At 38.9% G+C, this 16,829-nt stretch overlaps 1 protein-coding gene across 2 annotated transcripts; it reads right to left on the bottom strand.

Annotated features, from left to right (window-relative positions):
* Window positions 1-97: 97 nt before the first annotated feature.
* Window positions 98-12,491, bottom strand: LOC116059426 (myosin heavy chain, fast skeletal muscle-like). 2 transcript variants are annotated; one of them, XM_031312487.2, is made up of 41 exons: window positions 12,270-12,491; window positions 11,962-12,009; window positions 11,616-11,851; window positions 11,273-11,416; window positions 11,026-11,182; window positions 10,902-10,929; window positions 10,708-10,813; window positions 10,530-10,622; window positions 10,384-10,447; window positions 10,153-10,251; window positions 9,973-10,076; window positions 9,750-9,888; window positions 9,271-9,389; window positions 9,017-9,166; window positions 8,773-8,943; window positions 8,376-8,682; window positions 8,196-8,269; window positions 8,009-8,096; window positions 7,769-7,886; window positions 7,549-7,672; window positions 7,313-7,449; window positions 6,970-7,225; window positions 6,564-6,806; window positions 6,272-6,448; window positions 6,025-6,170; window positions 5,580-5,670; window positions 5,097-5,486; window positions 4,825-4,951; window positions 4,366-4,484; window positions 3,849-4,045; window positions 3,559-3,742; window positions 3,304-3,469; window positions 3,081-3,205; window positions 2,653-2,961; window positions 2,372-2,575; window positions 2,161-2,286; window positions 1,877-2,047; window positions 1,625-1,729; window positions 617-712; window positions 389-520; window positions 194-214 (listed from the first exon to the last, which is right to left on the bottom strand). In XM_031312487.2, the coding sequence occupies exons 3-41, from the start codon at window positions 11,832-11,834 to the stop codon at window positions 194-196; spliced, it is 5,826 nt and encodes a 1,941-aa protein (XP_031168347.1). In that variant the 5' UTR covers window positions 11,835-11,851; window positions 11,962-12,009; window positions 12,270-12,491. The 2 variants fall into 2 exon arrangements, with proteins under 2 accessions (XP_035852980.1, XP_031168347.1); XM_035997087.1 differs by lacking the exons at window positions 11,962-12,009; window positions 12,270-12,491 and having other exon boundaries at window positions 98-214; window positions 11,616-11,834.
* Between the last annotated feature and the right edge of the window lie 4,338 nt (window positions 12,492-16,829).

The raw sequence follows: 16,829 nt of genomic DNA, 5'->3' as shown, positions 1-16,829 counted from the left end.
GCTACTGTAAGTAGAGTGGATAGTAGTAGTAGTAGTAGTGGAAGTAGGTTATCTAAGGTTGAATATGACAAACAAGAAGTAAAAAAAGAAAACAGAATACTTGAGACATGATTAATGTTTATTGATGATTTACAGAAGAAAATTCTCAGTGGCTCATATTGTATGAACTCATGCCTCAGCCGGATCCTGTATCTCATTCAGCAGAGTCACTTCCCTGAAAGTAAAAGAGAGAATTAGTACTTGTAGTACTTGTATAGTAGGAATACTATAACATTCTGTATTGATGGAGAAAGCAATGCAACATTTTATAGAATGTAAAAACCATGGCTTGATGAAGTATATGCATATGGTCAATACATAACACTGTCAAAGAGATGGAAACCGTTACCTTTCCAGCATCACGGCTCTTGACTCTCAGCTTGTTGACCTGGGACTCAGCGATGTCAGCACGCTCCTGAGCTTCCTCCAGCTCATGCTGAACCTTTCTCAGCCTGGACATGTGAGTGTTGGCCTGCTCCTCCTGTGAAGGGTTTAGAGTTATATTAATTTAGTTGTTCATGGTGATATCATTATAACATCCACTGCATGATTAGTCACATTAACATAGCTGACTTACAGCCTCCTCAGCCTGTCTCTTGTAAGCCTTGACTTTGAGCTGCAGCTTGTCCACCAGATCCTGAAGTCTGGTCACATTCTTCTTGTCCTCCTCAGTCTGTACAGATAATCAATAATCACTTATGGAGTGTTTAAGCAGAATCAAGCAGTTGTGGAAGAAGTATTTAGATGTTTTACTTAAGTAAAAGTAGTAATACCACAGAATACAAGAAGAAGTAGAAGTCCTGCATTCAAAATATTACTTAAGTAAAAGTACACAAGTATGATCAGATAAATGTGCTTCAGGTAACACAAGTAAAAGTACTCATTAAGCAGAATGTTCCTTGTCAATGTTAATGCAATTTATAATTTATAGTTATAATTGGGTTAGTATTTGTGTTTATTTCCCAGCGTAGCTCCACTCTACTTACAGTATACCTGACTATAGTGGTCTAATCAGGCAGGGTAAATGGAAACGTGCGGGTGTACAGAGCCTATAATTTCCCCAAAAAATATAGTGGAGTAAAAAAGTATATATTAAAGTAAATAATATATAAGTAAAAATGTGCCTTGAAAATACTCCAGTAAAGTTCAGTTACCTCAAAACTGTACTTAGGTCAAAGCCAAACCATCAACTATCAGCCTATGGGAAAGCGCAGCAGCACAATTATCAGACTTAATGACCTCAACGCCACAAGAACTAGAGGAGAGCGACTAGGCAAGGTGTGATTTCTGTTTGTTTCTTTCTTTTGTTTTCCTCGAGAACGCAGAGGGTGGGGGGGTGGGTTGAGGGTTTTTGTTCTTGTTCGATTTGTCTTCATCTGTTCTATGCACCACCTGACATTGCCTGGCATGTATTGTGGAGTGTATTCTGTATGCATGTATGATGAATGGTGCTAAAAAATAATAAAAAATTGAGCCCCAAAATAAAAACTTGTACTTAGGTAGTACTTAAATAAAAGTACTTTGTTACTTTCCACCCCTGGAATCAAGGACTAATTATGGTCATTTTTAGTGAAATTAAATTTACCTGGTAGGTCAGCTCCTTCACTTTCCTCTCATATTTGCGGACGCCTTTAATAGCGTCAGCTCCACGTCTCTGCTCACCCTCAACTTCAGCTTCCAGCTCACGCACCTGGAATGTGATGATATAAATAATAAATAAATTAAGTTTTGTACAAGGATTTGAGTGCAGAGGAAGAAAGGAAAAGTTGATTTGATGCATTTAAAGCGTGATTCTCATTCTTAAATCGTTCTGTGAGCATTTATATACAGTACATACCCTGGACTCCAGTTTCTGGAGCTGCTTCTTGCCGCCCTTCATGGCGAGGTTCTCAGCCTCATCCAGACGGTGCTGCAGGTCTTTTACTGTGACCTCCAGGTTCTTCTTCATCCTCTCCAGGTGAGCACTGGTGTCCTGCTCCTTCTTCAGCTCCTCGGCCATCATGGCAGCCTGAAATAATACAATGTTTTCTAATTCTTTCATAATATATAATAAACTTAACATTATCAATGCATGGAAGTAGACCAAAACATAACATAGGTGAGTTAGAGATGTAAACTCACATCAGTGATGGCCTTTTTGGCTTTCTCCTCAGCATTTCTTGATTCCTGAACTAAATCCTCCACTTCACCCTGAACCTGGACAAAGTCAGTCTCCAACTTCTTCTTGGTGTTCAGAAGACTGGTGTTCTGAATATTAAATAAAGAGCCACATTTAATTTCATATTTATAATGTATTTTTAAAGTAATAGTTTCTTGTGAATTGAGAACAAACCTGAGAATGAAGCAGTCCGACACGCTCACTAGCATCAACCAACTCTTGCTCAGCCACTTTGCGTCCTCTCTCTGTCTGCTCCAGAGCAGCTCTCAGCTCCTCAATCTCAGCCAGCATCAGGCCATTTCTACGCTCCACCATGGCAACCTGCTCCCTCATGTCTTCCTGTCCTCTGACAGCATCATCAAGGTGCAGTTGGGCATCCTGAAAAAAGAGTTAATGTTAACTTCTCTTACTCTCAAACCTTTTTTTCTTTCATTCAGTAATCAAATAAATCTCACCTTGAGCTGTCCCTGGACATTTCTCAGTTGTTTCTGGGCCTCAGCAGCCTGCCTGTTGGCATGGCTCAGCTGAATCTCCATCTCATTCAGGTCTCCCTCCATCTTCTTCTTGATTCTCAGGGCATCATTCCTGCTCCTGACCTCAGCATCCAGAGTGCTCTGCATGGAGTCTATCACCCTCTGGCTGTTCCTCTTGATCTGCTCCATCTCCTCATCCTTCTCTGACAGCTTTCTGTCAACCTCACTTTTGACCTGGTTGAGCTCAAGTTGAATACGGAGAATCTTGGACTCCTCATGCTCCAGTGTACCCTGCAAGACAATTCGTTTTCGTCGAAAACATATTTGAAATTAGTTAAAAGAACTAATGGCATAAGACACCATTAAAGGAATTGTTGCAATAACAAACAAATTAAATATAAAAATGATACCTCTGCTTCCTCCAGGGCAGTCTGAATTTCAACCTTCTCACTTTCTACAGTCTTTTTTGCTTTTTCCAGCTCATGGATGCTTTTTCCAGTCTCACCAATCTGTTCAGTCAGATCTGAGATCTCCTCTACAGAGAAAATACAAAAAAGAGAAACATTCTTATACCCTCCACAACCTTAAAATATTATTATTATTTGCCTTTAAAGTAGATAGTAGTTGACATACGCTGCAGGTTCTTGTTCTCTCTTTTCATGGTCTCCAGCTGATCAAGAGCCTCCTCATAAGAGTTCTTCATTTTAAACAGTTCAGTACTGAGAGAACGAGCCTCCTTTTGGGCTCCTTCCAGCTCTGCCTGGCTCTCCTCATATTTCTGTTTCCATTCTGCCAGGACCTAGAAGGGTTCATTAAATAATTACTTAATTATATTGGTATGTGTTTCTTGTGATTAAACTGGTTTTGATGACCGGTTTAACCATTTACCTTATCAAAGTTCCTCTGCTTCTTGTCAAGGTTGGCAGCCAGACCATTAGCTCTCTCCACATCAATCATGAGGTCCTCTACCTCCGACTGCAGCCTCTGCTTGGTCTTTTCCAGAGAGGCACACTTAGAGTTCACAGCCTCAATGGATTCCTCAGCATCCTGCAGGCGCTGGGCAAGCTTTTTCCTGAAGTGAAGTAGTGAATTTAATTTAGCAAAAATATCTGAATTAGTAAACTATTGAATTAAAATCATGTGCAGTATTTATGAAAAAGTAAAAAGGTTTCACTTACTTTGCCTCCTCCAGTTCCTCAGTGCGCTGAATAGCATCAGTCTCATATTTGCTTCTCCACTGAGCCACCTCGCTGTTGGCCTTGGACATTCCTCGCTGCAGCTCAGCCTTGGCCTCCTGCTCCTCCTCAAACTGCTCTCTGAGCAGATCACAGTCATGCCGGGCTGACTGAACAGCATGGGCCAGGGCGTTCTTGGCCTGTAAATTCATAATAAGAAGCACGGAAGTCTTAATTACCAGCCAAGACAGTAACGCTGGTATTGTTTTCACCTTGTGTGTGTGTGTGTGTGTGTGTGTGTTTGTGGTCTTGGCAAAATGTGTTCCTGGACACACTTACTGTAGCATTCTTTTTTTACTGTAACATACATTGAAATTCATTCAGTTTACAATAAGTAAAAGCTCTGCATTCATTTGTCGTGCCTTAGCTATGACTAGAGATATCATACCTGATAAATAGACAGACAGCCCAAGCACACATTGTATTATAAAGTGGACAATGCAAATATAACATATTGTACCTTCACTTCCTCCTCAATGTGTCTCTTAAGCTCTTCAATCTGCTGAGTGTAAGCCTGTTTGCCTCTGGTGAACTGGGAAATAAGAGCTTCCTTCTCCTCGACCTGGCGAGTGAACTCACCTGAACGAATAAGAGTAAGAAAACGTTTTGGATGGCTTCTTTCATACCTGAAATATTGCTGAAAGTGCTTTACATTAAAAAGAAAACAAACAATGATAGCACAACACATAGGTAAGAGAATAATAATTCATATGGAATTGTCAGTTTTCTCTAAATAGAATTACATACAATACATAGTATGTGACCTCAGTAACTATGCCTTATCCTATACAAATCACACAGTATCCATTTAAACACGCAACCCAATCCTCATTTTGGAACATCGGAATAAATCATATCTGAATTTAAAAGAGGCACTTATTAATATAGTATTACACATTTCACATCTTTGGATACACACCGTTCTCTGTTTGCAGTCTTGCCCTCTGTGCACTGAGGTCATTTAGCTGGCGAACGTTCTCATCATTTTTGCTCTTGATTTCACTTAATTGGTCTTCAAGACTTCGGCACATTTTCTCCAGATTGGTCTGTAATTGGCATGTAATTGACAAGACTCAAATGCTGTGAACAAGGAACTTACTGGTCAGATATTCTCTATTTATTCTCCACTTTCATTATTTGGAAATTTGCTTAAATTCTATGTAATTGTGTTTTCCTGTAAACAGTGCATACCTTTGCTTTGGCAACAGACTCCATGTTGCTGGAAAGGTCATCAATCTCCATCTTGTACTCACTCTTCTCCTTCTCCAGCTTCTGCTTGACACGCTGGAGGTTGTCGATCTGCTCTCCCAACTCTGCAACACTGTCGGCCTGCTTCTTGCGGAGAGCTGCTGCGGTAGCTTCATGCTGCAGGGTTGACTCTTCAAGATCACGACGCAGCTTCTGGAACTCAGCCTCACGTTTCTTGTTCATCTCAATCTGAGCGGCTGTTGCTCCTCCAGCTTCCTCAAGCCTCTCGCTGATTTCCTCCAGCTCTCTGGAGAGGTCCGCCCTCTGCTTCTCTACCTTCGCCCGAGCAGCCCTCTCAGCCTCAATCTCTTCCTCAAGCTCCTCAATACGAGCCTAGATTTGACGAAAGTAATATCAAGAAGGCTTTTTAACTTGAGAATGTTGTTTTTTATTAACTGACTTTAATATTCATATGTATTACATTACCTGGAGTTCCTTGATCTTCTTCTGAAGCTGAGCACCAAGAGACTGTTCATCTTCAATCTTGCTGAGGAGCTGGCTGGTCTCAAAGTCCTTCCTGGAAGAGCAGAACAAAAACATGTTTTGCTGTTGTAGTTGACTCAGGATCATTATGTTGCATTGTGGCAATAGTAAAATATAAGGTTACACTTTACTTGAAGGTATCTACATAAGAGTGACATGACACTCATGAACGTGTCATGAATATTATAAACAAGTCATAAACGTTTATGACATAATGCTTCTGTCATTAAGTGTCATTCGGTTTTTGTCATGACAAGTTAGGGTTAGGGTTAGAGTTAGGGTTAGGGTTCATGTATCATGACAGTGTCATGTGTTCATGACAGTGTCATGTCACTCTTATGTAAATACCTTCAAGTAAAGTGTTGCCAAATATAATGATAAAAAGTACTTCTTCAGTTTCTCATCAGATTGCTGCTTGTCATTCTCCAGATCCATTATGGATTCCTGGGCCAGTTTCAGATCTCCCTCAAGCTTCCTCTTGGCTCTCTCAAGGTCCATGCGGAGCTTCTTCTCTTGCTCCAGTGATCCCTCAAGCTTTTGAAATAAAAAAAGTTTTGTATTTGCACAGTGGGACATCAATTCTAAGACCCAAACTGCTTTGTACTTTAATAACTCTGAAAGCAATGTTCTCTTACATCATCCACTTGCTGTTCCAGCTTAGTCTTGGCCTTGGTCAGAGTGTTGACTTTGTCTTCCTCTGCCTGGAGATCATCAAGTGTTTGCTGGTGGGCCTCTTGGAGGGCTTTCTTCTCCTTGGTTAACTTGGCAATAGACTCATCTTGAGATGCCATCTCCTCTGTCAGGTTTTTCACCTAAAGAAAAAGGAAGGAAGGATACATTTTGTATATAACTTAACATCTATACAAATTTGATTCTGTAGAAACATTTTAGCATTTTGAATCAGTGTATATTTCAAGTTGTGTGAACCTTGTTTTCTATGGCATGTTTCTCCTTTTCCACTTTAGCCAAGGTGAGCTCCAAGTCATCAATGTCTTTCTTCAGCTCAGAGCATTCATCCTCCAGCTTCCTCTTCTTGGCAGTCAGCTCTGCATTCATTTCCTCTTCATCCTCCAGTCTTTCGGTTGTCTCTTTGAGTTTGGCCTCAAGTTGGATTTTGCTCTTAATGAGCCCCTCACACCTTTCCTCAGCATCAGACAGGTTCTCACTTTCCTATAGTTTAAACAATATGTGTGAAACATATTTTAAAAATTATATACAGTAGGTTGCTTTGGTACAGCAAAACATTTGATTGTTTGTCTGAAGAACATCTGACTGACAAATAGTTATTTGTTCAGCAAATAGAACATGAAGTCTGCTTTTGCTTTCTACTCACAGATGCTACTTGCAGTTGCAGGTCATTCTTTTCCTGCAGCAGGGAAACCATCTTCTCCTCCAGTTCCTTCTTCTTGGCCAGGGCAGTAGCCAGGTCTGTTTTCATCTTATCATAGTTATCTTTCATCTGAGCCAGCTCCTTCTCAGTCTCAGCACTCTTCAGAAGAGGCTTGATCTTGAAGTACAGATGCATCCATGGCCAGTTCTTCACGTTCATGAATGATCGGATGTTGTACTGGATGGCGAAGATTGCATCTCTAATAAAAAACATTAACAATATTGCTTTTGTTTAACATCCCACTGGAATTTAAGAAGTAATTCAGTATGCTGTATGGCAATCCTACCTCCTCTCCATCATCTTAGCAAACTCTCTCCTCATAAGGAAACCTCTGCAAAGAGCCTGAGTCATTGTCACCAGTGAAGCCAGTTTGTCATCTCTCATCTCTTCCAGGGTACCCAGCAGACCAGCTTTGAAGAACACCTGTGTTGTCGAGTGAAGGCAATTAGTCATTAGCATACATGGATAAAACAGGACAACTGCACAAGTAGAAGTCTGTAAATATTGTCTATAAGAATTAACCTTTGTGTGTCCAAACTTGTACTGAGTGTGGTCCACATCAATGGAACCCAGCAGCTTTTCTGAAGCCTTCTTGTTGTCAATGAACTGTCCCTCGGGGATGACACTAGCATTTAATACTTTGTATCTACAAGAGAAAATAATGTTGTTACTTATATTTATGTCACTCCTCAGCCCCATGTTTCACATCATAATAACTTGAGTTACTTCCACTGACAATCACCTTTGCTTGAAGTCACCATAGAGGATTCTGCTGGGGAAGCCCTTTCTGCAGATTCTGATGCCTTCCAGCACACCATTACACCTCAGCTGGTGGATAACCAAGTGGTTCTCCATAAGACCTGCACATTGTACAAAATAAGTCAGTGTAAAAAGCATTTAGGCTAGTCTTTGTTTTCAAAAAATACAAAACAACAACATCAACAATACCAACAACAGCAACAACAACACAAAAAGACCAAACCTGGGGTCTTTGATTCATTAGGAATCAGGCAGCGCACAAAATGAGGATGAGTACTCCTCAAGTTGGTCATCAGCTTGCCCAAGTTCTCCTGTGATGCGAAATATTATTATTTAAAACAAAAGTCAACTTCAAAACATGAACCAATCAACTCAAATTGGATCTTTTTTTTTATGGATGTTAAACATACCCTGAAAAGAGCAGACACAGTCTGGAAGGAACCACCCTTCTTCTTTCCACCACCCTTTTTACCACCACCAGATTCTGCATTTTAAAACATAGTGCCAGCAAATAATTAACTCTTTATTCATTGTGCAGTTTTCTTTCCTGTTGGAAACCATATGGAGGAGTTACAGTATTAGCTTCTTACCCTCGGTCGAAGCATGGGCTGCATACAGCATTGCCAGCAGTTTGTTTGCAGATTTTTGGTAGAGTTGAACAACTGAGTCATTCAGGGGGTCCTTGTTCTTGTCCAGCCAGCCAGTTATATTGTAGTCCACTGTACCAGCATAGTGAACCAGGGAGAAGTGAGCCTCAGCCTTGCCCTTTCCAGGCTTGGGCTTCTCAAAGGCCTTGGTCTTGCCAAGATGCTGATCATGCAGCTTGTTCTTAAATGAAGTGTCTGTAGCCTTGGGGAACATGCATTCCTCTTCAAGAATGGAGAAAATGCCCATTGGCTGAAAGGAAATGTCATATTAAAAATATTCAACAATTAACACCGCACTCAGAAAACAGGATTTCAGTTCTACCTGACAGATTTGTTTTACCTTCTCGATAAGCTCAATGCAGGCAGCCAAGTCCATACCAAAGTCAATGAACTCCCATTCAATGCCTTCTTTCTTGTACTCCTCTTGCTCCAGGACAAACATGTGATGGTTGAAGAACTGCTGTAGTTTCTCATTGGTAAAGTTGATACAGAGTTGCTCCAAGCTGTTGTACTGTAATTTTAGAAATATAATCAGTCCCAAGGAAAAACATTGATGACAAAATTCTGTTCTTTAAATTACTCACATCAAAGATTTCAAATCCAGCGATATCCAACACCCCAATGAAGAACTGTCTTGGCTGCTTTGTGTCTAGCATCTCATTGATACGGATGACCATCCACAAGAACATTTTCTCATAGACAGACTTGCACAGAGCACTGACAGCATTGTAGACCTAGAAATAAGGATTTTAGTGTGATAACTTCTTAGAATAATGTTTTCATATCAAAATGCAAATATGTCCCAAAACTTTCAAACGTCACATCTTCTTTTTATTACCTGTGGTACAGTCTGACCTTTGGTCACCATCTCGTTTCCAACCTTGACTCTTGGGTAGCACAGAGCTTTTAGCATGTCAGCTGAATTCAGGCCCATGAGGTAGGCAATTTTATCAGCCTCTGATTTAGGAAAGAAAAATGCATTAATACACAGAAATGCACAGGATCTAATAAAGCAATGTTAACACCATAAAGTAAGATGATTGATTTTTCTCCTGCAATTTTGACACAGATGACACAACCTCTCTACAACCTCCTATATAGGTTATCTCATGTTGCTTTAAAAACCTACACATCAGAGTGCTCACTGCCGGACCTTCTTTGTCTAATTGGCATTCAACCAATATAATCCGTATAAGTCTTAGCAGTGTAGTTGTGATGACATTCTTGCAGTATGAAGGTGTTTGTATTTAAAGTGATGTGCTTTGATGTGATAAGATGTAATTTGATTATGTAATATCACAATATTAATACAATTACCCTCAGTGCCATCAGGTTCACCCTGTTCCTCACGCTGTTTCTGCTTAAATTTCATGTTACCATGATGCATCACAGCTCCAGTCAGCTTGTAGATGGCAATCTTCTCCTCAGCAGTGAAGCCCAAGATGTCAATAGCAGTCTGAAATTCATGCACAGCATATCCTTATATAAAGTTATTCTGACATTCGTCTGCTGTTATTCTACAAAAATACTATCAACTTACGTCGGTTGCAATGAACTCCTCCACATCATTGATGCTTTTGACAGTGATTTCACCCTGACTGATCATATGGTAGTCATAAGGGTTGGTAGTAATTAGAAGGGCCTCTGGAAGAAATGAGAGGAAATGCATTAGTGAGCACATTTTTTTGTTCTATTATTTGTGTATTGTGTTGTAACATACCCAGGAGCTCAGGCTTGTGGCCAGTCATTAGCTGATAGAAGATGTGGTAGCTTCTCTCAGCAGACAACTGGAAAGTGACACGGGACTTCTCCAGCAGATCTGTGAGTATTTGTTAGATATAAAGAATTGATGATGAATGCAAAACAAAACAAAAATGCAACGTAATACATTTTTCAACAATAGTAATTGTTGACAATGTTGTCCACTGCCTACAAAAGGAAAATAACTTACATGTTTCAATATCAGCTGAGGCCAGCTTGCCACTAGAGCCAAAGTGGATTCTGATGAATTTACCCTAAACATTTACCAGAAAATGTCAGCTTCACTCTAAGTAAGCATAAGAAAGTTATGTGAAAGTCCATAATATGAATACTTACAAAACGAGAGGAGTTGTCATTCCTCACAGTCTTGGCATTACCATAGGCCTCTAGTAGAGGGTTGGCTGCAATGATTTGATCTTCCAGCGAACCCTACATAGAGACATAATGAGGACGTACAAAATTATTCAACAACAATCAACTGTGGCAAACATTTTTAGCTGACAACCAATTTTACCTGGATTTTTCCACTTTCCAGTTTCTTAACTCCAGCCACTGCAATTGTTGCAAAGTACTGGATGACACGCTTGGTGTTGACAGTCTTTCCTGCACCAGATTCTCCACTGGGGAATTAAAGGATAATATTTATTTCTCAGCAAGATGGTCATAAAGTTCCAAAAGAATTATCTTGACAAGTTTTGTTACACTTACGTGATAAGTACAGACTGGTTCTCACGATCTGAAATATAAGCATATACATTCAAGTTAAACCTATAGTATAATTGAGATTTTTCCTTGTTTCATCCCCTCCAATTTGTGGTAACTTTGATCTTACCAGTGAGCATGAACTGATAGGCATTATCAGAGATGGAGAAGATGTGGGGTGGAGCCTCAATCCTCTTCTTGCCTCTGTATGCATTAACAACCTGAGCATCGTACACTGGAAGCCACTTGTAGGGGTTCACGACGACACAGAACAGGCCAGAGTAGGTCTGTAGCACAATAGAGAGAAACATTATCACATGCACAGATGCACAAGCCTTACAGATACAAGCACACTACATTTTAAGATCAAAGCTTACATAGATCATCCATGATGCAAAACGCTCTTTGAGGTTATACAGCACAGCAGGCTCATTGAGGTGGGTCATCATGGCCATGTCTTCAATTTTATCGTACTTGGGAGGGTTCATGGCATGGATGTCCTCTTCTTTTACAGTGAGAGTCTGAATAGGAAATACAATAAAAAAAAGTGTTTACTAAGATAGTCATATAGTCTCATATAGTTTATTAAAATGAATCTCATTATCCTTTGCTGAAAGTCTGTGAAGTAAAAAAGCTAATATTATTCAAATGTTTTCAAGAACTGTCATCAGTTTCTCTGTCCTTCCGGTCGTTGGAGTTTGATTGTACGATTAGACTTACCTTTGATTCCTTTCCTTCTAGTGCCAGTGTCTCAACTGTGGCTTTGCCACCCTCTTTTTTGATGAGTTTTCCCTTGGAATACATGTTATCAGGATCAGCCACAAAGAAGGCTGTTTTGGCATCAAATGGAGCAGTCTGAGCCTCAATCCGCTCCCTCTCTGGTTTTCGGAGGTAAATGGCCGCGGGGCCATAGGCCTCCATCTCTGCGTCAGTGCTCATGATAGCACCTTAAGCGCCTGGGGTTAAGAAAAGGTTATACAATTTCTCTAGTATTTGTTTTGTTTGGCCTATCAGGTAAGTTGTGTTTTGAAATTGTGGCTATCACTTGAAATAAACTAGAAATTACCTCCTTTGGTCCAAACGGAAGATGGAGTCAGGTCTGTTCTTTTTTATCCTATTAATGAACAGTCAATCATGAGTACATACATCTTTAGAGAAATGTATTAATCTCTAAAATATGCACATATTATTTTTTAACTATTTACTGGCATCACATGTGTGCAGTAGCACACCCAGTGGAAATAAATACATGAAAATAAATGAATTTTTAATTATAATTATAATAATAAATTATGCTTCTAGGCACTGTTGTAAATACATAATTGATTTATTACTACTTACACAATACTAATAAATTAAAGCTGTTGTACTTACCTGAGTAGGAAGCCTACCAGTTATCGACAGAGTCCTCAGCAGCCTCTTTTATAGAGGGAGGACTGTCTCCTCAGTAGGTGTGCCCTGCTTAGTTTGGTCATGCATTCTTCTCGTCTTGTGCTAATCCTGTGACATTAACATTGACATTGATTGATAGTACCTTGTACTCATTTGTCACAGTACAGTAGGTATTTTTTCCCTCTGAATGGTCTGACCAACTGAATAGTCAAAAAGCATAGTAATAGCAAAATGATACATGTTACATAAACAATGGCTATAGACTTTATGATATATGTATTTGTAATATTAGATTTTCTAACATATGACTTACAAGCTATTGCATTACACATCTATTAATGCATATGCTTGCAATACAGTTTATACATGAATTTTAATTCTAAAAGTATAGGATTGATGTTTTTGAGGATTTTGTATGTTTTGAATCCATATAGAAAAGTATATTATATTAAAACCAATGAATGTACTTAAAAGCAAAACTGGTTTTAAAATCATGATACTTAAAATATGTATAAATATTGCAGAGGTTGAGAATATATATAATATTCTTTAAACAGTAAAGATGTTGATTCAATCTTTTGTGATTGCAATCATGATTACAGTTTGTTAATCAATGTAAAATAGAGAGTTGTGTTATTGCCTTTCATATTTACCGAACATTCTTTCTTCAAAAAAAGAGATGACCTTGAGAAATGACACCTCAATAGGTAGGTGGGCTACTCTACAGACGTGTTGCACACAAGCTATTGCAGTAGGGCCAGAAGTCTTCAGTCATTTTTCTTTTTGACAACTTGTGTGTTAACCAATGTAAAATAAAGAGTGTTCCCCATTTTTTCAGGTATTGACTTATGATTTATTATTTTAAGTTTTGGAGATCACCCAAACGTGACTAACATTTGAAGGACATTGACACATGTCAGATTTGGTAGTACAATAAAAACATTGGCAACTATTCAATTAAACAGTGTCAGAGCCATTCTATTTAGTGTTATAGACGTAAAAATATTTAAGTGTCTTTAGACATATGGCTCTTATTGTTCCCAGTTCTAAAATGTATAATTTCACAGTATACATGTATGTCATCTGCTAATATATATTGTAAGTGTTTGTACACTATATAATATATGCTTTTCATTAACAGACAGATATGTCACCTACTTTTTTCAATAATAAAATGTTATTTCCTTAATGATCTTCAATGCTAGTGATATTAATCTTATTGGAGTGTGCTATAGCAGGCACAGGCTGGGGTCTTGAAGAAGCATGTAAATGTCACTGGTATACAGTTGCAGGACAACAGCCCACTTCAGATGTCTGAAATAAAATTGAGGCTGAGCACCATTCCATAAAAGCTACAGAGGGAATGTTTATCACATTGGAATGGAGTTGATGAACAGTTGCCATCTAGGCAGAGAGAAGACCCAAAATAAGTCATATGCCAATAAACAAGATGTTGTAGATTCCAGACCTACATTAGTCCATGAATGAAAAGTGTATCCAGGATTAATGTAAAGTAAAAATTTGAAATAAGTGAGGGAAAATACATTTGTACTTTTACTTTTTCCTTGATGTGTGTATTTTAATCTGTATTGTTGACTGAAGTTGTGTTATTGCCTTTCATATTTACCGAACATTCTTTCTTCAAAAAAAGAGATGACCTTGAGAAATGACACCTCAATAGGTAGGTGGGCTACTGTACAGACGTGTTGCACACAAGCTATTGCAGTAGGGCCAGAGGTCTTCAGTCATTTTTCTTTTTGACAACTTGTTTGAGCCTTGGTGTACTTGAATACATTAGATGCTATTTTTGCACAACAAAAGGCGGAGATTTAGTTGTTTAGCTATGACTAAAAACTATTCCTCAGTCTGCATCATATAGAGATGAGCCATTACATTCATCTGGAAGCAAATTATTCATCTGCTAAGGCTGACAGTTTGTTACAGATGTTATGTATGGCTACATGTGTCACCTTTAATAAAGAGCATGTTGTGCACACAGGGCCACTTATACTGTCTCACTGTGAATGTGACATATTGTACATTACTTTATGGTTTACTTTCTGGGGATACTTTCAGCTTACCTCTATTTTATGACTGCACATTTTGTGTTGCAAATTACATTATACACCACTCAAATCATATTCTTTTTAAAAATACATCTAAGATTCAAATGCAGCATGTGTGGAGTACATATTAGCAAGGTTGTTTTACTAACGAGAAAACGCTCAAACTTATTTAGCATTATTACTGCAAGTGTAACCTGTAAACTTAAATATGAGTCCGTTTCTATAGGCTATAATGCAAGAACCAAGCACCCTTTTTTTAGGAGCTCCTTTGTATGTCCTTGAGTCCAGTAGATGAATACTGTATACTGTAGATGAGCCTTGGCACTCAGCCCTTGACCTGAAATATGACATGCCAAACACATCTGACAAGGAGGAGCCTGAGAAGATTTAAAAGAGTTTTTAAAAAGTTACACTCCTCGATGACTGGGTAGTAACACTGAGAGACAAAAGGTTGTGTGGATTAAGCTCTCTCTGCTTTTCTTTGTTTGGTTTGTTTCATGCTTTCAGAATAAAGGAAACAAATACAAAAAAAACATAAAAAAAGAATAAAGGAAACAAACAGAAGAGGGGAGGATCTCTGTTGTGCTTACTTTATAAAGTTCAGTTTTCAGGATGTATGAAATTGACATCCTGACAGTCTAACCTGAAATGCAATGATTTGTGAAGAGATAACAAATTAAAAGGAGAAAAAAGAAATTTGGAGGAGGTGCATCAACAGTAAAGCTTACTGTATGTGCTTCAGAATAATATATTATACATATTACTTTACATTCAAATAATCATGATTTGTTTGTGTTGTGATTCTTTATTTTACATATGTACGCACAATGGTTAACTTGAATATTCCTGTAAACCATAAACAATTGTGTTCGCTAGTAGACACTTGGATCAGGAGAATGTCTGGCATAAATTGAAGCAGCTCTAACCAAAACTCCTTACAACTTGTTTTGAGTGAGACCTGACACAATAATAAACAGTAGTTATTTTTGTCCAGTTAAGGCATATCATTGTAGCATGCCAAATCAGTCATTTGTTCATCAAAGACATACAGTGTTGATGCATACTGTCTTTGTCATTCTAAACAAAGGAAATTGTCTTTACACATGCATTGGTGGCCACTCCCCTGCAGTTGTTAATAAGCACAACAAAGCCAATGTCAACTGCTAAAAATATCTTGGTACACAAATGGACAACCAGTCTGGACAACCAGTCTATAGTGTCCACATAAATAGCATTTTCCCTACAGGTCTAACAACTGCAGAGGATTAGCAACGCATATCGGTGGCACATGTGTACATTAAAATAGCTGTGAACTTGGGTGTTAGGGTTAGGGTTTTAATCTTGAACTTTGACCCTCTCACAATGTGTTTTCAATTCAATTTCAATTTTATTTATAGTGTCAAATCATAACAGGAGTTATCTCAGGACACTTTACAGAGTAGGTATAGAGTAGGTCTAGACCACACTCTATAATTAACAAAGACCCAACAATTCCCCCCAAGAGAAAGCATTTGGTGGGACAGTGGCGAGGAAAACTTCCTTTAAACAATGCAGAAACCTCGGACAGACCCTGACTCTTAGTGGGCGGCCATCTGCTGCTGCCGGTTGGGAGACAGAGACACTGATACAGATATACAGAAATATGATTAATAATAATTACAGCAGTTGGTATGATGAACAGTGGCAGTTATAGTAACAATAAAGATAAAGAACTATGACTAGAAATAATAGTAGTAGCAGTGCAGGGCGTAGCAGGTTGTTGGGCAGGACCACAGCTGCGGCAGCAGCCGCCAAGACGTTTTAGCTGCCACCCCAATTCAAGGAAATTTGTGAGGCGAGAAAACATAAGGACTCCGGGGAATAAGTTCCCCTGAGCTAAGTTAGTAACAAGCATTACTGGGACATGAATGCACAGATGGAAAGAGATAGGAGCTCAGTCTAAAACTATAGCAGTACAACTGGAGATGGTCCAAGGCAAACATGAGCCAGCTTACAAAGGTGTGGTATAGATGACTCTGACAACTATGAAGAGAAGCATAGTTAAGTTTTAAGTTTTCTTTTAATCAAAGTTAATTGGGACATGTTGGTCGCCTAGAAATGCCTTATTCAGGCTAGCTAGCTACCGTTAGCGTTAGCTGGTAATTTAAGGGAATGTTTGCTGTATGCAGATGAATGGCAGCAGTACCCAGAGGTCTGTGTTTACCAGCAGGTAAAACTCAGTTGGATGACTCGCTTCAGAAGTGTTGAAAATCGGCATTGCAGCGCCATAGACCTTTTTCACGGCAGACATATTGACATGTCATAGTAGGAAAAGCACACGTGTATTCAAAACCATTAATGATGTCTGTATTCCACTTAGGAGAGGCCCTGGTATTGTGCATGCTGACTCACTGAGATAGCTTACTGGGACACTTGAAGGAATTGAGCAATCATTAAGGTTATCAATTTCAGCTGTGCTTTTCCTTCAATGACAAGT

Source organism: Sander lucioperca, chromosome 21 (genome assembly GCF_008315115.2).
Source record: "Sander lucioperca isolate FBNREF2018 chromosome 21, SLUC_FBN_1.2, whole genome shotgun sequence".
NCBI lineage: Eukaryota > Metazoa > Chordata > Actinopteri > Perciformes > Percidae > Sander > Sander lucioperca.
The sequence above is the reverse complement of the archived record's forward strand: the minus strand, read 5'-3'. Positions and strand labels throughout refer to the sequence as shown.